General features: G+C 35.9%; 7 protein-coding genes across 7 annotated transcripts; 5 read left to right on the forward strand and 2 right to left on the reverse strand. All coding sequences in view use genetic code 12, as the record gives it.

Moving 5' to 3' along the window:
• Nucleotides 1–415: 415 nt before the first annotated feature.
• On the forward strand, nt 416–1,240 carry PVL30_000766 (uncharacterized protein; the record flags this gene model as incomplete). Its single annotated transcript, XM_001528228.2, has 1 exon — nt 416–1,240. The coding sequence occupies one exon, from the start codon at nt 416–418 to the stop codon at nt 1,238–1,240; it is 825 nt and encodes a 274-aa protein (XP_001528278.2).
• A 433-nt stretch (nt 1,241–1,673) lies between these two features.
• Nucleotides 1,674–2,522, reverse strand: CHO1 (CDP-diacylglycerol-serine O-phosphatidyltransferase; the record flags this gene model as incomplete). Its single annotated transcript, XM_001528229.2, has 1 exon — nt 1,674–2,522. One exon carries the CDS (start codon nt 2,520–2,522, stop codon nt 1,674–1,676), a length of 849 nt encoding a protein of 282 aa, XP_001528279.1.
• Nucleotides 2,523–4,683: 2,161 nt separating this feature from the next.
• BIM1 (microtubule integrity protein mal3) lies at nt 4,684–6,003 on the forward strand (the record flags this gene model as incomplete). The annotated part of the gene is made up of 1 exon (XM_001528230.2): nt 4,684–6,003. The coding sequence occupies one exon, from the start codon at nt 4,684–4,686 to the stop codon at nt 6,001–6,003; it is 1,320 nt and encodes a 439-aa protein (XP_001528280.2).
• Nucleotides 6,004–7,753: 1,750 nt separating this feature from the next.
• PVL30_000769 (uncharacterized protein) lies at nt 7,754–9,151 on the forward strand (the record flags this gene model as incomplete). Its single annotated transcript, XM_001528231.1, has 1 exon — nt 7,754–9,151. The coding sequence occupies one exon, from the start codon at nt 7,754–7,756 to the stop codon at nt 9,149–9,151; it is 1,398 nt and encodes a 465-aa protein (XP_001528281.2).
• Nucleotides 9,152–10,621: 1,470 nt separating this feature from the next.
• On the reverse strand, nt 10,622–10,894 carry PVL30_000770 (uncharacterized protein; the record flags this gene model as incomplete). Its single annotated transcript, XM_001528232.1, has 1 exon — nt 10,622–10,894. The coding sequence occupies one exon, from the start codon at nt 10,892–10,894 to the stop codon at nt 10,622–10,624; it is 273 nt and encodes a 90-aa protein (XP_001528282.1).
• A 1,491-nt stretch (nt 10,895–12,385) lies between these two features.
• On the forward strand, nt 12,386–14,965 carry PCL7 (cyclin-like protein interacting with PHO85; the record flags this gene model as incomplete). Its single annotated transcript, XM_001528233.2, has 1 exon — nt 12,386–14,965. One exon carries the CDS (start codon nt 12,386–12,388, stop codon nt 14,963–14,965), a length of 2,580 nt encoding a protein of 859 aa, XP_001528283.2.
• Nucleotides 14,966–17,242: 2,277 nt separating this feature from the next.
• On the forward strand, nt 17,243–18,880 carry RSB1_1 (phospholipid-translocating ATPase rsb1; the record flags this gene model as incomplete). Its single annotated transcript, XM_001528235.2, has 1 exon — nt 17,243–18,880. One exon carries the CDS (start codon nt 17,243–17,245, stop codon nt 18,878–18,880), a length of 1,638 nt encoding a protein of 545 aa, XP_001528285.2.
• Between the last annotated feature and the right edge of the window lie 36 nt (nt 18,881–18,916).

An 18,916-nucleotide genomic window follows, 5' to 3' on the forward strand; every position in this document is an offset into this window, starting at 1 on the left:
AAACCAAAAAAAAAGAAAGAAAAATTGAAAGTTGAAAAAAAAAAAAGGTGTGAAGCACTACTTCCCTCCATTCATAATATATATTTTTTTTTTGGATTTTTTTTTTGAAAAATTTTGTGCGAACTGAAAACGGGATCGATGTTCCCTTTGCGTGTTAAATTCTTTTTTTTTTTTATTTTGTATAAAATTAATATTATTATCATTATATTAATAATAATATGTGTGTTTTTGATATACATTTTTATATGTTTGTAGGTTTTTGTTTTGCTATTTTTGTAATTGTTCAATAGTTTGCATCAACAATAAAAGATATCAGGTTTTGTTGTAGTTCCAATCTCTACCAAAGGTTGGTTGATACTCATCTTCAGATTCAAAAAATTGTTGCACATTTGTTGCTAGTGAAAAAAAAAATACAATGTTTAGCAGCTGTACTCGAAACCAAACCACTACACTGCTTTTGACTGTTCGAAAAAGTGTAACAACTGCAGTTGTGGCTGAAGCACCATCTGCATTATCATCACCACTACTGCAATTACAATTACAATTACAATCACGGTTACAACCACCGGCAGGAGCAGCTACTAATACTAATAATTCTACTATTTTGTTTGTTAGACGACTCCATGTACAACTGCCCATTCATGTGAACTATTTGCATTTAAACCTAAAAAACTTGAACCAATACTCAGTGCGTCATTTAAGTTTGGGGAATCTACACCGTAAATTTGTTCTGGCGCTCGAAGAGTATCATAAGATTGATAATGTTTTTGCCATGAATAGCCATGCACCTATAGAGGTGAAAGTTGCCCAAGTTATAAAGTCTATTGAGAACGAGCCTACCTTGTTATACCAGCTTCATTTCCTTTTTTATGAGTTGAGTCGATTGGGTATAACCCACGACCATGTTGAACAGCGTCGGCGTACATGGAAATACTGGCCATTGATGTTGTTTAATGTGATCCCCTTGAATTCTGCATTCTGGAAAGAAATGTATTGGTTAGAGTATGCACATCGAACGCATCACTTGAATCCATGGAAACTTTACGATTTAGGGTTATTGGACCCAAAGAATTTCCCCAAAGACTTTATTGAACAGTTGAAAAGCGGGAGTTATAATGGGCATAATATTAAGGATCAAACTTTATTTGCCATGTCTAGACCGAAATTTGACCCTGAGTTGGAAAGTAAAGAAACAGTAAAGAGGGAAGAGAAGGAGGAGATTATCAACAACAAAAATTGATTTTCAACCTGCACTTATACTCTTTTAAATACCAACAATTTTCTATTATTTGTAGGAACAAACATGTTTATAGATAAGATACATAGACAAGATATACAAGCAAGATATACAAGCAAGATATACAAGCAAGAGCTGAAATTTATATGCATATATATATATATATACTCATTCTAATATTTTTTTCTTTTTTTTTTGGTTATTGTGGATATAGTTGTGGTTAATAAATAAAAAACCTTCCCTTTGCTTTTTCTTGAAAATTGCATTTCCTTAGATGATCCCTATTCCTATTCTCTTTCTTCTTAGTTTTCTTCGTTTTCTTCTTGTTTTATTATTTGAAAAAAAGGGGAAAAAAAAAGTAAAAAGAAGAATGAAACCTTAAAACTTTCCAAAATGAAATGAAATAAAACTATCCACATCTTGTTTCGCTTGATACTTATGGTTTGGGAATTTTCAAGGATTTGGATATGTTGGCGCAACCTTGCAAAACGAATCCCACTGCTACAATGTGGAACTCAAACGGTGTGCCTTTCAAAGCAACGCCCAATGGTAAATTGGCGTGGATCCAATCCTTCCACACCAAGAATGCCATAAATGCAACCCATACTAAATTGCTTGGAATGGGTAATCCTTCGAAATATTGTGATTTTCCAGACTTGTCCTTGGGAATGTTGTTCACTGAGATGTTAAATCTTGCCAATCTTGTTAAGCCGCAGAGGACCCAAAAGGTCAAAAGCAATACATCCAATGTGGTTTGGAACCCAATGGCAAATGCAATTGTTGCTGGACTAACACCAAAACTGACTAAATCGGCCAAGGAGTCCAACTCTTGACCCATTAGGGAAGACTTGTTTCTCAAACGGGCTACTCTTCCGTCGAAAAAGTCAAAGAACAAGCCCAACACAATGAAAAAGTGTGCTCTCTGCACGTATTTGGAGTCATTGGTCAATGTGTATCTTAAGCAGGAGATGATTGCGTAGAACCCACTAAAGCCATTGAGTAAGGTGATGAAATCAGCCATGTGCAAGTTTCTAATCATGCTAAAGTGTCTTTGATCATCGATAAATTTTTGGTACTCAACTTGTTCTGGTTTGGGGATATCCTCCTTTGAAGATAGGGAAAACAAAGAAGACGACCTTCTCAATGTTGTTGGAACGCCATCGCGATTCACGCCACTGACACCGTAAGGTCTTGTATCGTGGTGGGTGGGAATGGTTTCTATATCTGAGTCAGAAACTATAGCAGAACTGTCACTTGCGTGTTTCTCAAACCCTGTAGATGACATCGTAATCTGTAGGGGTACGTGTAGGTATAGATGTATGTATTTGTGTATATGTATATGAGTGTGCTTAATTACTCTGGATTATTCAATTGAGTGATTAGGCTGAATATTGTGAGTACAATGGTGAAAAACTTTGTCAATTGCCAATTCTCTTGATTAGAAAAAGGATAAAAATAAAAGAACCCAGTATCTAGACAGTGATGTAGGTTTATACTTTGTATATATGGATGTATATAGACAAGATATCAAGTATAAGATGACGAGAAAAAGATCTGGTTTTTTATTGTGATGAATGGATATTCTTTATATATATATATGTATATGTATATGTATATGTATATTTGCTCTACTCGCAGTTCGAGGGAAAAGTAGTCCTGTGAAAGAATTGGAGAGAATTTTTTAAATAGATTAAAAAAAAAAAAATTAAAATATAAAAATGTTGATACTGTTACTGATACTGATACTGAATAGAGCAGACAAGCAGAGTCAAAGTGTGTTGGTATCTACCCCAGAATATTTAAGCTATGAGAGAGTACTGTGGTGACTATTGCTACTGCACTCTTCTATGAGCAAGAGTATGTGGATATGGGACTGACGTCAGTATATTATGGTAATTGTTGTTGTTGTTGTTGCTGCTGCTGCTGCTGCTGCTGTTGCTGTTGCTGTTGATGAGGTTATGGGGCTGTGTCCAAAATTATCATTTATTGTCATCTACATTTATCTTGTATTACTGTGCGTTGTTTTAAATTCGATAAAAAGTGATTTATCGTACAGAACAAATTCGGGGGGAGGGGGGTAGGGGGGAAGAAAGAGGTTGGGCGCAAAGTCGTGAAAAAGTTTGTTGTGTTGGTTCTGGGACTGTTTGGTCACCACTGCGCTATATGCAGGTGCAACTCTTTGTCTTTCCAAATCTTTTTTAGCATTGCTAAATTTCACCAATGTAAAACAGCAAGCACCAGTTTGTGTTTAAGAACCATCAATTGTCCTTTTTGTTGTTTCATTTGCAATTATTTTCTTCTTATTTCACAGAATGCTTTGATAAAAGTTCAATTGACTTTAGTTCTTCTTTCTTTTTAACTTTGTCTTGCGTTCTCTCACACATATGAAAATAACATGTGCAATCCAAAGCTCTTTATCATTACTCTTTTCACTACCTTCCAAATTATTTTGTTTTTTTTAATTGGTTTTGCTGCGAAAAATTGTTAACTCCCTTGTTAATTAGAAATGAATGTATCAAAAGGGTCCTGCGGGATTCGTTCTCTGCAACATCGTAAAGAGCTATACTACATTACTTTGGCTTCCCTGTTTAACTGAATATGGATATATATATATCTATATATCTACTGAATATGGATATGAATTTGCCATGACCTTAAACAGTACTTGCACATCCAATCTACATCAAATCAAACACTTTTGTAGGCATGGGCAAATTCATTAACAACATTAACTTGAACACGATTATGATGTGAGCCCGTAATGTATTGATGTATGGATGTGATGCGTCTGATATTTTGAATATCAGACTTATATTCACAAAGCATACTGCATACAAGATCAAATGATTCTCTTACCTACGCTTTCTCTCACTTTTTCAGTTGATGTTTACTTTACGCGGTGAGTAGCATAGTGCTTGTGGCAGCTAATGTTTTTTACTTTTTTTACAACCATTTGTATTGCTTGCAACACAACAACAACACGAACACGAACACGAACACGAACAACAACAACAACAACAGCAACAACAACAGCAACAACAACAGCAACAACAGCAACAACAACAACAACAACAACAACAACAACAACCACTCGAGAATATTGATCTAGCAGCTGTGCGATTGAGTCAAGGAAGAAGTACGACTCAATACTGGGAAATAAATGAAACAGAATCAAGAACATAAATAGAAATAGAAACAAAACACTGAAACAACAAAGATAAACTATTGATGTTCATCTCTGTGTGACCACTGTGTTGTCTTTTATTGGGTTTCCTAGCAATCTAAAACAAGCAGAAAGAACAAAGAACAAAGAACAAAGAGCCGAAAAGATTCAAAATCAAAGAATAAAAAAATCAAAAAACAAAAAGCATAACAAAAAGAAGAAAAGGCAAAGAAGATTTGTTTTCACAACTTACGTTTGCTTAACAATCTATATAAATATCACAATGGTTATTGGCGAATCTCGAACAGAGCTATTACACTGGCTCAACACTGTGTTGGACCTAAACTATACCAAGGTAGAACAATGCGGCACTGGTGCTGCTTTTTGTCAGCTAATGGACTCAATAGTCGGTAATGTACCACTCAACAAAGTCAAGTTTGGAGCAAAGTCCGATTACGAGTCCCGTCATAATTGGAAAATACTACAACAAGAATTTACAAAACACAAGATCAACAAACATATGGACGTTGAGAAATTAATCAAATGTAGACTACAGGACAACTTGGAACTACTACAATGGTTTAAAAGGTACTGGAACGAGCACAAGGACTTGAATGTACCCTATGATGCCCAGGCTTCGAGAAGGAGAATATTATCCTCTTCCTCTTCCTCCAACTCCAACTCTTATTCTTCTCCATCACTACTTGCAACGACAAGTAACACAAGAACCGTTGGACTGAGTCCTCATACAAGTACAAGGTTGGCTTCTAGCGGGCCTGGATCTATAAGACAAGTTAGCGCACCACTTGCACAACAACTGCATAATATGTCAAATAAGGGAAGTGTAAGAGTTCTTTCAAACAGCAAGACTTATAGAAGCAGTCCAACCACTACCAACAATAGTGCACATAGTAGCAACAGCAGCTACACCACAGCCAACGACGGGGTAGCTTCATCGAACTACTCCAGCTCCAACCTATCATTATCAAACAAAGTACGCACAAGAAAGTCAACGACCCCAGTAACTTCAAGGGTCACCACACCTGTAAACCAGAGACCCAAGCGTTTTTCTTCTGCAACAGAATACGAGAAGCGTGTTTCGTTGCACAATGGCGGTAATGGTTCGTCTTATCAGCAGGAAACACTAGGAGAAGCACCACATATACGCAAACAAACGGAACTCGATACATCGGGAGGTACCATGCATATATACAACAATGAAGAAAGCAATCAGGATTCGGATGAAAGTAACGATAAAGGTGTTGGAGTGAGTATTGATGGAGATGGAGATGGCCAAATACTTATTGCACAACAGAGCAAAGAAATCGAGGTACTTGTGGAGGAGAATAATGAGTTGAAGCTGCATTTAAGCGAGTATAGAGTTTCTTGCGATACATTACAAACTGAACGCAACTTCTACTTTAACAAATTACGAGATATTGAATTGTTGATCCAAAACATACAAGCTGATCCAAGTATTGTGGAGAAACTTGATGTGTTGACTTTAACTGCTCAAGTTGAAAAGTTATTGTATAAAACAGAGGAAGGATTCAGCGACCAAACAAGTAACCACGATATGGTATTGGACACCGAATCGTTCTAGTCTTGTTGAGAGTTTTTCAAACAGAAAACAAAACAAACACAAAACAAAAAAAGAAAAAAAGTTGATGTTATTACTTGTGTATCTTGTACCCAGTTGTCTAGTTTTCATTGATGTTTCTAGTACTTTTTTCTTTTTTTAGCATTCTCTTTTTTATTTTTATTTTTAAAGAAAAATTTTGAAAAATAGAAAAAAAAAAAATTTTATAAAAAAAAAAAAATTAAATTCTTTGTTATCGTTATTATGAGTATGCATTGCGCGTATATGTTTTTGATCCTGTGCAGTGTGTCTATTTTTTTTTTTTAATTTTTTTTAATTTTTTTTTAAAGAAAAGCATCACCTCCACTACCACCACCACCACAACAACAACAATAACACACATTTAGTCTACTAAAAGTCATTTGTGAATTGCCATATCATCAACATCTCCCAACAGCAAGAAACAAAACAAAAGAATAAATCAAAAGAAAGTGTGAAAAAATAAAATGTGTATCAATATATGTGAGGGTTGTTCACTTACCAACATGACTTCAATCTCGTATTTGATGATTGAATAATAGAAACCTCGCTCAGAAACGTAATGAGAAACTGAACTCTTCAACAAAGTACAATATTGGTGGTGTAAACGTCTAAGCGTGTATGAGTCAACATCTATTGTTTAAGTAAAGTAAAATGAAGAAGAGTGAAGGAAAGTGAGGCAAAGTAAGGCAAAAGTAAGTTTGAGGCATTTTTACTCCTTGTATTTGAAATACAGAGAGGCATAAAAAAGAAAACTACTATCCAGCTTCTACTTTGACAACAATATCATTTTGAAAGAATAGGAATTTGAAACAGACACTTGTAGCGATGTAAATTGTATAGCTATTTCGCAGTAACAAACCTCTCTATTCTCTTTCATTATCGTAAGTATTTTGGATAAGAAATAAAAACTTCATTGCTGGTTAAGATAATTGCAATAAAAAAAAAGCTCCGATATTTAACAGCTTTTCCTGACATATGTTGAGAGTAAATGTTGGCATTAAACGATTTAAAGGTTTGGAATGGAACACAACAATTGGAAATAAAAAAATAAAATAAAAAATAAAAAATAAAGTTGATAAAATAAATAAAAAAAAAAATTAAATAAAAAAATAGAAAATAAATTATAAAAAATAAAAAATTTAATGGAAAGATGCTTTGGCACAAAATCCAACGTTATTTCAACATTTTCCAAAAATACATCATTTTCCACATTCCCTTTCCCATTCCCTTTCCCTTTCGCTTTTGCTTTTGCTTTTGCTTTTTTTTTTCTTTTTGATATAAACATTCCGAATTCTTCATTTGCTTAAATCTACATCAACGACGCTTTTTGTTATACCTGAGGTACAGCAGCAACATACTCATCGATTCCCCTATATCTTTATTTTGACCACTGCTAACCTCGTCAGGAACTGAGATTGCAAGAATACAAAATACAAAACTAGAACTAGAACTGGAGCTAAAACTCAATAGAGAAAGAAAAAAAAGAACCCAAAAGCAATCAAAGAAGAAGAAGAAACACCGTCTAGGAAAATCAATGCCACAAATAAAAGATTTGTGTATCTAAACATCCTCATTCCACAACACGTTCAATCATTATAAAACCCGGCCAGGAGCCAGCTAGAGAAGATATAATAAGAAAAACCTTATATATACTCAAAAGACGGAGTATCGAATAGAATAACAAACAGAACGAAAAGAAAAGAAAAGACAATATATACACACATTCACAAAAATGACAGCTAGCACTCATCTGTTTAATTATAATCGAAGGAACTCACAACCACAAGCAACTCCATATGTCATACCTCAAAAGCATCATCCACTGGAGCCTATACCACAGTATCCGCACCACCAATTACACAGTCAGTATTCACCAACAATGATACACCAGACTTCGCATTTGTCACCCAACGGGTACCTGAAGAGCATGCAGCATGACCAACAACAACAACAACAACAGCATGTCCAACAACAACAACAACACTATACACAACTGCAATATGGATATCCATATTTACCTCCATCTCAATCTCAGTATCAGTACCATGACCAAAACCAGAACCAAAATCAAAACCAAAACCAGAACTTAAATATAATGAGCCCTGCTATTCCCCAGAAATTTCTGCAGCTGCAACCTAACCAACAATACACGCAAATGTCACTTCACGAACAGGAGCATCAGCAGGAACAACAGCAGGAGCAGCGACCCGATCCATCATACCTTTCCAGTAACAAGCACAACAGCGATAGAGACTCGGCTATATATTCACCTCCACTATCATCTCATCCAATGCCTAAACTCTCTCGGGAGTTTGTAGTACGAAGAATCAGTGAAGGAGAAAGCGGCCGAGTCAAAGAAGAATTACGCTGTGAAGCATGCGGTAAGGGTTATAAACACATTTCCTCATTGGCTAAACATTTATGGGAACATACACCTGAATGGAACGTTACCAAGAAACTCTTGATTTCGAAACACCAACAAGTGCAACTTTTGGAAGCTGCTAGCATCTTGGTCGGAATGAATGATAAAAGTGCTCCAGTTAGCCCCGTCTCTGCCGCAGCTGCAGCTGCATCTGCATCTGCATCTGCTGCATCATCTCGTTTTTCTACAACTAATGGTAAAAAATATACACACAAGCGAGCAGTGTCTGACCAATTTACCACGAGTGCAACTAATTCGTTTGTGCCACTTTCATCCACGAATAAAGAGAAAAACAATAAAAACACAAGGATTTCAAAAGCAGGAAACCATTTGCAGTTGAGTACCCCAACACCACCCACTCTGGAAGAACTGGTCGGGGATAATTATTTATCTAAGCTAAAGGGAGATGGAACTTTATATCAATTGAAATCCAACAGATCAAACTCTGCATCACAATGTCCACCCTCTTCGCTTAAAGTCGCACCATTGTCACCAAATTTAAATGGAAATGGTGCTAGACTAGATAATAGGGTTAAACTTGGACTAGGCGATGGAATGCACGTAGAACAAGCATTGTTGTCGCCAACGGGTACAGAAGAACTTGACGGCGTGCAGCATGCCAAAACGACCAAGTATGAAGAACCAATAAATGTGAAATTCCATGCTGTTGAAGGATCTATGAAACAAGTTAATAAGCACAAAAACTAAAAATAAGTGGTTTATTCAAAACAAAAACAAACAAGCAAACAAACAAACAAACAAAAAAAGAAAAGAAAAACCGAAAATAGAAGAGATAATCACCAATAATTCAGTTCAAGTTAAATAGGTACTACCAGAAAGTTATAAAGACTTAGAGAGACAAGATCAAGAAAGCAGAAAGAACAAAAAATAAAAGATGGAAGAATAAAAACAGGTTCACGGTATATAAACATGTCTAAGGTAGTTTTTCAATATACACCAAGCATTTTCATTTTCATTTTTATTCTGCATCTGGATTAGGATTGACAAATGTGGCCAGAGAGTAGGTGTTGTATATCGTCTCGAGAATCACGTTGCTGCTACCATATGTTATGTACATATCTCTCTCTTTCTCTCACCCTTTATTTTTTTGGGGTTTAATTCTTTTTTTGCTTTTTGTCCTTTACCAAAATCAAGCACTAAGCTTCTAACTCTATTTTTCCGCCTCACTTCACCCGAAATGGAAACCATTTCTCCTTCCATCTTTCCCCTTCTCTCTCCCCACCTTACTCGCTCCGTTGCCAGAAAAAAGAAAAAAAAATAGAACAAAAATCTTCAGCTAAAATTTGGTATGAGTAAAAAAAACTTTTTATTTAATTTTTTTTTTTCTTCTTCTTCTTCTTCTTCTTCTTCTTCTTCTTCTTCTTCTCTTTTCTTTTTCCTTTTACAACCATCAAATACCTGGAATGACAAGTCTTGGTCCGATCATCAACTTCTCATAGTTGAACCTTTCAAGATCAAATATCTTCTTACCATGACACCCCGTTTTGGTGGAGTCTACAAGAAGCAAGATTTTTAAGTTCTGCTTGGTCCATTCTTTTCTTGATTTTTTTTTTTTTTAGGATTGAGAATCTGGATCTTGGATATGTACTCACATATCGGTATTTGTAAAGCAAGAAAAGAACCTATAAGTGCATCATAGTACATCAGAGATTATTAAAGGAGGAGCAGACTTTTCTTTGTTTCTCCTATTTTGATCCTACCCACTGGTGTCTCCAAGAACACATACATTTTTGTATCCTTCATTCTTTTTTTTTTTATTTTATTTTCCAAGAGGGATCATTTTTTAATTTGTTATGTATTTCATTTTCCTATTCTCTTCTCTCTTTTTTTCGTCCATTCTGTTTTCAGTCGTATATTCATTATATTATTTATTGTAGATTATCTATTTGCATGGGTCATGTTCATGTTCTTTCGTCAAGTTTTGTTCTATGTACAAGTATTCAAAGGCATTTTATTTATCCATCTGCATTTTCATCAAGATTCTTCATCAAAATCATGAATTAACAATTTCAGCAGTCTATCTGATTCTTTTCATCTTTAGTTTTTATTTCCAAATAGGAAAGGGGAGATCTAAAGTGGGGGGGGGGGGGGGTGTGAGAAAAGAAGGGAAAGGAAATCGCCAAGGACAAATAATGAAGACATCTGATTCCACTTTAATCATGGGTTAGTTTCTTCACCACGAATAATCTCGCCAGTTAAAGGTTGCAATTCCTGGTATTTGGCTTTCAATTCATTTTGCTCTCTATGCTCAGCTTCATTTAACTTTTGTTTCTGTGATTTCTCCCTCTTGGCAGCCATACGTTGGGCATCTTTTATTGGACCTTGACGCAATGCTGACCTTTCTGCTTGTTGTGAATAGTTGATAAATATGAATGAGCCAGTCGCAAAGGCAATGGACGCTGCTAACGTGACTTTAGATGCTGTAGACATGGTATACGAAGTGGCGTGAGACTTGCAAATGGGTATATTGTATATGAATATTATGCTATCTCTGTCTCCCAGGATGTTTTGTGAATAAGTTGATCATATATGGAAAACTGTTCTTCTGTATTTTGTATATTTTTTTTTTTGCTCTTTTTCTGTCCCAGCTCTATATCCGAAATATGTCTGTTTTATTAGTGCGTGTCTCTCTCTCTCTCTCTCTCTCTCTCTCTCGATTAGACTTTGTCGTTCTGTGTGCGTCATTAGCCTGTTTGAACGATTAAAGGTGATGAAGAAAAAAAAGTGTGTGTGTGTGGCCCTGTGTGTGTGTGTGAATGAAATGAAAGCATGGGAAAACTAAGACAAAAACATTTGTAGAGGTTTCATCCAGTTATGATTAATGACAATAACTAAATCATGTTTTTCTTCACGTCCTTGAATAAATCTATTACAATTTCATGAAATCAAACTTTGAAAACTAAAGGATGTTTCAAAATTGTAGGAAATTTTTAAAAAGCAAAAAAAAAAAGCAAAAAAAAAAAAAAATTAGAAGAGAATAGGTGTTCGGATTAAGCCGGTCCTTTCCTTCAGACCCCGGTCAAAATTAAATTATACAAGTCTCTAGTATTAAACAAGTGCTTCCTTTTTCCAATGACTAATATTTGAATTGTAATTGCCTTGTCTACTAATGGTTAATTGTTGCTTTGTACAAGTTAAAGGATAGTGCAATTTAACGCATTCTCTCCTAACCCCTGTTGTTTAAATTTGTGTCTAAAGTGTTGGTTTAAGCTTAAATGAGTGTATGAGTGTTTGTATGTGTATAAATTGGGATAAGTTTTGTATATGTGTTAGAGTGTGTAGGTGCGTGTTCGCGTCCACAGGGAGCACGGATGGCAGGAAAATCAGGGACAAAGTCAGCAAACGAAATTATTAATGACATCTGAAATTGAAATTGAAATTGAAATTGAAATTGAAATTGAAGTTGAAGTTGCGTACTGACAAATCACGTACACAAATACCTCACAACAAGTCAACGCAATTGACCACCAGCAAACAACCAGCATAAAAAACAACCAACAACACCAACAGAACCTAACCTAACCTCCTCCTTGAAACAAAGTACAAATAAGAAAAAAGCGTATTGTATTCAAGTAGAAAACAAGCAAGTTTTCTTTTCTTGTTTAATATTTGGTTTTAATTTTAATTTTTTGACATTGGTTTTGCTTTTGGCTTTGATTTTGATCTTTTTTTCTTCCTTTTCTTTTCAATTGGGTGAAATTGTCCCAGAATAAACCGATTTTTAGCTTTTCCTACGATTGGTGTTTTGGTATTGATCAAAAGATTTTATAGACACTTGGGAAAGATCGCCAACCACTCATTTGACACTTGTATTCCAACTATACAAAATTTTGGCTAGACCGCTCGTTTCCATACCACTGTTCTTGTTGTTTACAATTTTCTAGTAACGCCAATGTCCAGTGACCAGTAAGTTATATTAGTATGGAATTCAACAATAGCAGCATCAGTAACTACTACAACAACAACGACAACAACAACAACAATAATAATAATAATACTATAGATATCAATAACAATAACATTAGTGAGCCCACCGTGACTATGGCGCCAAATTCAGGTTTGTCAAACACAACTCAAAGTCAATACTTTCACGGAGATAATAACAATGATATCACGTCCACCAACAACACCACCACCACCAACACTTCAAATCAGCTCAACACCGAATTATATAGAGCTCTGGAAAAAAACACTGCCTCAGCATCGAAACCAAAAATGTCAAACTTGACTAAAACATTGTTGTCCAACCCACAACCACAAACCCTGCACCAACAGGATACAGGCTCTTTTCATCATGGTGGTGTAAATCAAATAATAACTGGCATTGAGCAGCAACCAACAATTCAAAAGCTGTACATCGATGACTCGCCAGCCTCTTACACTCAAAGCCACTTTAGTGCTGTTCCGCAACAAATACCGCCATCGGCGCAACTGCTGGCCATCTCTAATACTACACAAACCCAAAACTCACTCAACTATTTACCCTCTACTCACAACACACCCACGGCTGTAAGCAATTCATACACATCGAACCACTCCCATGCTTCTGTACATTCAAGTAGTTTCCTTCCACATGCCGGATCATACTCAGAGCACCCACCCAATTCGTCATTTGGTTCGAGCTTTAGACCAAAGACATTACCACGTGCGTTTCCAACTACAAATGTGTACACGGACACTGTGACCTCTTCTAGAAGCTCCCAACCAACTACATTGAATCAAGAACATGTCTCAAACCTGCTATCGGGGGTCTCTATACCTTCGAACCAATACCAACAATCGAATTTACCGCAGGCTCCAAACATCATACCTATTCATCAACGGGTGCCAAACTCACTCCCGAATCGACAGCAATATTTACAAGATAGTCAAAATCAAGATCAAGCGCAGCTGCCATATGTGAATCGCCTTCACCAAATCATATCTCATGATAACGGAGCTAATAATAGCAACAGTAAGGTGCTGCAATTTGCATCTAAAGACTCTTTTCCTGCTACTACTCAATCTATTCCTATCCCTCAAGAAAGCTCTCATTCTAATCAACGAGCAAGCCACGTAGATCAGCATTTTAATCAGCCCTCAACTTCTTCATATTTTGATCTGAACCAGCACCAGCACCAACAGCAGCAGCAACAGCAACAGCAACAGCAACAACAACAGCAGCAACAACAACAACAGCAACATCAACGACCCGAACCAGATCATTACTTGACTTACAGTGAGTTCCTACTCGAACTCAATAGAAAGTCTGCAGAAAGTGGTGCAAATGAGGACCACTTGAATATTGTTGATTTTCCGGTTAATGATTTAATTGTCATGCTATCATGCTTACTTTCCAAAATTATCGAGGCTAATGACAAACTACACCCAAATCATTTTGAAAACACCATTGCAATTAGACAAAAGATCAAAGAGGAAAGGAAACTTCGCAAAGCACAAAGAGCAAAAAGGCGCCAGGAAGAAGAGCAAGGGACCATTGTGGATGAAGATAGAATAGAAGTTGATCAAGAAAACAATGCACAGGCTCGTGACGATCGGTTTATCGTGCGTGTGCACAGCGAAGAGGGCATGGATGAAGATCATGAAGAAGGAGATGATGATGATGATGTTGTTGTTGATGGAGCGAAAAGATTTGGCAATTACAATAAGAATGAAAATAGAGGTCTCAATGATTACAATCATGGAGAGGATGAAGATGAAGAAGAAGAAGAAGATGATGATGATGATGACGAAATGAAAAATAAATACCTTGCCAACGTGTTGGCTTTCCATGGTACAAACGTTCCCGGTATTTCATTGCATGCCTATTTGGCGCGTGTCTTGAAATACTGTCCAGTCACCAATGAAGTCTTTCTATCTTTATTGGTCTACTTTGATAGAATAGCCAAAAAGGCAAACAATCTCAATCAGAAAAGGAAATTTCACCCTGATCAGAAACATTCATCAGAGAGCAACAATCGCAGCGGCATTAACAGGGGTAGTGAAGTTGACAACAACAACAACAACAACAACAACAACAACAACAACAACAATAACAACAACAACAATAACAACAACAACAATAACAACAACAACAATAACAACAACAACCACGCAAAAACTGACAACAGTTTATCCAATCTTGAGGCAGAACAGCTTTTTGTGATGGATTCGTATAATATCCACCGGTTAATCATTAGTGGTATTACAGTGTCATCTAAATTTTTCTCAGATATATTTTACAAGAACTTGAGATATGCCAAGGTAGGTGGGTTGCCCTTAGATGAGTTGAATTATCTTGAGTTGCAGTTTTTGTTATTGTTGGATTTCAAGTTGATGATTAGTGTTGAAGAGTTGCAAAATTACGGAGATTTGTTGGTGAGATTCTGGAAAAGAGAGCAGTTGGCCAATGGAAATACCAATGGAAATACCAATGGTAATACCAGTGGTGAGGTGAGTGGGAAAACAGGTGTCCAGGAGATACCTAGTACCACGCATGGCCAAAGTGAAGTAAGAAGTTGATAAATGCATGGTTGGTTATAAGTATTGAAGATGATTATTTCTTATTTTTGTTAAATTCGCCCGTTAAAGTATTAATATAGTAATTTTAATATATTGTAAATTGTTTAAAGTTGTCCTTTTCTCTTTTAAGGATTGTGATTCTGTATTTATATCCGAAAATTGATCCGTTAGTAAGCGAGTGCTTCGGAATGCGAAGATGAACAGTTTAAAGTTGGACGTTGATATTACCATTGGAGATCAGAGTAGCTTCAGAGTTGACAATTAACTAGCATGCATTACCTATATTTTGATTCACAAATCATATTTTAATGACCAGGTATGAGTTCGGACAGATGGTTGCAAAAGGAAGAAGAAAAAGAAGAAGAATAAGAATAAGACGAAGAAGTAAAGAAGTAAAGAATGATGAAAATATGTTATTTGAAGTAAAAAAAAAAGGACCAAAAATTTAGTCTTCTGCATATTTGACGAATTTCCTAAAGAGGTAAGGTGGTTGGAATTTAAGGTTAAATATTACACAAAACTGTTTTTTTTTTTTTTTGTTTCCATGCTTTCCAGCAGCTCTATGTCCGAAGGAGAATAAGATAATTCACAATCAATATCAAAACATTCTTCTTGAGAAGGGCAAAATGGTTGATACGAAGGAAAATAGTTTGGTACTCACCAATTTTAGACTCTTTATTCGTTATTATTGTATTGTTGAGTTATCTATTTATGTGCTTTGCAAAAAAGAATGGAAAAACAAATTAGGACCAAGAAGCTTACCTTAGGATTACCTTAGGATTACCTTGCACTACGTTGATATCTAAAATTCCGTACCCATAAGTTGTTACGCTATTCAAGTTACGAGCCTTTTTGAATATGCAATGTATACTTACAAGGCTTATAATCATCGCCACCTCCAAATTTCCTGTTTAAGAACTCGATGTAAAATAACGAATGAAGGTTGTTTTTTTTTTCATATTGATCATAGAATACAACTACAATTTCATTCTTTTTCCTTTTCCTTTTTTTTTATATTTTTTGTTTTGAGTTTTTGCATTCTCATCTACAACCTTCAAGAGCTTTTCACTTTCAAACATTGGAGTATAAGACACTATACTCTATCTATATCTGCTCTCATCGCAACATCATTCTGTTCGCTTTTTCTTTATACTTCTACAAGGTGAAGACAATCGGTGCTACACTAGTCATCGATGAATCAAATGATAACGTAGAATGGGGTATTACACAATATTGTTATTTGCCAAACAAAACGACGATATGCAATTACATTTCAAAAAGTTTAGTACCCCCTTAACCATTCTGTTATACTCTTGTGTCACCGAAACAGTTCTTCCGCTTGCATTATTTTCTAGTTCTTTTTCCCGGAAAGCTTCTTCCCCCTACCGCTTTTGTGATTAAATTGATTAAAGAACAGGATGGATGCCTTTAAATCAAACATTAAGCACTAAAATTGAAAAGAATTCAGTAAAAGTTTGTGAAGTTAGGTAGATAGATTAATAGTCAAATAACCAGGTGGTCTTTATACTACAGATTGCAAGTAAACATTTGTATGAAAGAATCAACAAAAAGTATAAATAATACTGGTAATAATAATGATAAAACAAATGTATACTGAATCTTTTCTAATGGCCTTATCAAAGCCCTTTGGCATTGTTCTTTTTTCTTTCCTCTCTCTCTCTATGTTTTTATTGTTTTGCTATACAAGCCACAATTCTAAGCCCATGCTTAAATTGGTTACTAGGCTTGTGCCCACTTTAGAAATAAATTTCCTAAGTTTTACTCTCCATTTTGAGCAATTACAGTTGTTTTCTGTTTTGGATACTTTGGCAATCCGATTTGTCCATAATTCTACCTCTGTCATTTCAATTCCTCGAGAGCTACAAACCGTTTTATTCATTGTTTATCCAAGCTTTGCAGTTCCAAGCTTCATGATGCAGAATTCCCTCAAACTATCTTGTAAACTTAAATCCGCAACCCATATGTATCAAATGTTTTTATTCTCGATGGGTTTTACAAAGCACCCTTTATGTACCGATATACATGTATATATATATATATATATATATATATTTATATATAAACCAAGTGGTTTCCACTCTTTTCAACCTATATCTATTTTATTAAATATTCACTTCTGCTTAACTACCAGTTTCTTTTCTCTCTATCTCTCACGTTTTCCTCCTCTGCTCTTACCCCCTTACAATCAGACACACACACACACCAACAGATAGAGATTTTTTTTTTTTGCATTTGCTTACTTGATATTCTTGTTAAATGGAGTCCATCATTGACCAGTACCTAACACCATGGACACCAACCTTCAGTCCCACAACCACATCCATAAGTAGTATCAACCCAACAAATACTGTTGGTCTACAATTGACTTTTTGGGAACTTCAAGAAGAAATAAAAACTCAAACAAATACAATATCACTCTATTTTTTGTCACGACATGCTCGTGCTGCTGCCGCTTCTTATACACTACTAAGCAATCAACTACTATTAGCACTGGCTACCGCTGCTACTGCTGTTACCGCTGCTAAAACTGCAGTCATTGAAGCAGAAGCACCCACAACAACTGCTAGTATCGATTTGGCACAAATAACACAAGAGATGCTAAATGCAACCCTATGCTTAAAAGACTTGGAATGGAAGGCAAACCTTTATGCTATACATTTATCAGTTCCCTTTAACGCATTGTTTGCCGTGTTGTTCCTCTTCATCTTATTATTCAATATTAATGTGGGATTGGTCTGGGGCAAGACAAAGTACTTTTCAATCTGCTTGATTTTGGGAAGTTTATTGGAAGTTATTGGCTACTCTGCTAGAACTGCTGCTCATTACAATTGGTCAGATCCAAACTTATTCTTATGCCAAATCATTACCTTGACTATAGCACCGGCATTTATCATGGCTGGTGTTTATTATCTATTATCTCAATTGGTAGTTATCCACGGGCCGCAATTCTCAATTTTAAGACCCCGACATATATCGTACATATTCATCTTTTGCGACGTCATGAGTTTGTTGATCCAGGCCGCAGGCGGCGGGACAGCTGCCATGGCTTTAAGGTTGTTTGAAGACACCAAGCTGGGTACCCATATCATGGTTGGTGGAATCGCCTTCCAAGTGCTATCAATGACAATATTTTTGTGGTTCTTATTTGACTTCATATACCGAATAAACTTCAAATTCGGCACCATGAGGTTCTCGATTCCTAATTTTTGGCACATATTTTTCAACACAAGTCACGGTAAGAGATTACGTGAGACACATAATTTGGAAAGTTTGTATGAACCTCAACATCTGGACATCCGCGCAAGAACGTTCTTCAATTACATGCCGTTGGCAATAGTATTGGCCTCGGCCTTTGTCTATACCCGATGTATATATCGAGTCATTGAGTTGTCTGAAGGCTGGCGAGGATACTTGATCACGCATGAGCCCTTTATACTAGCATTGGATGCATTAATGATCTTTCTCGGTTGTCTTGTTTTCACTTTCCTTCATCCATCAATCGTGTTTGGCAGAAATGCTGCAAAAACACTTTCCATTGGCAAATGCTATATCAAACATAATAATTGCAACGACTATTATTACAAAAATAGAAACAGCAGCAGCAGTAGCAACAGCAGTAACAACGATGAAATTGAAAATAACAGCTACAACATTGATAAAATGAAAGTCTTTGAACAGTGTACTGGGGATAATGCAACTTTAGATAACGAAAAGCAGCAACAAGGCAACACTTATCTTCACGATAAATACAATTCGTATGCCTCCACTACAAGCGAATTGACTAAAAATTCTGTTTCTTCCAACCAACGACAATCTCCGTCGACTTATAGCAATCCATACCTAACACCAACTAGATTTGAAAAATATCAATCATTTCGAGTACCAAACGATTAAAAGTATTAGATGATTAATAAATACAAATTTGTTTCT

The sequence above is a fragment of the Lodderomyces elongisporus genome, chromosome 1, assembly GCF_030384665.1.
Source record: "Lodderomyces elongisporus chromosome 1, complete sequence".
NCBI lineage: Eukaryota > Fungi > Ascomycota > Pichiomycetes > Serinales > Debaryomycetaceae > Lodderomyces > Lodderomyces elongisporus.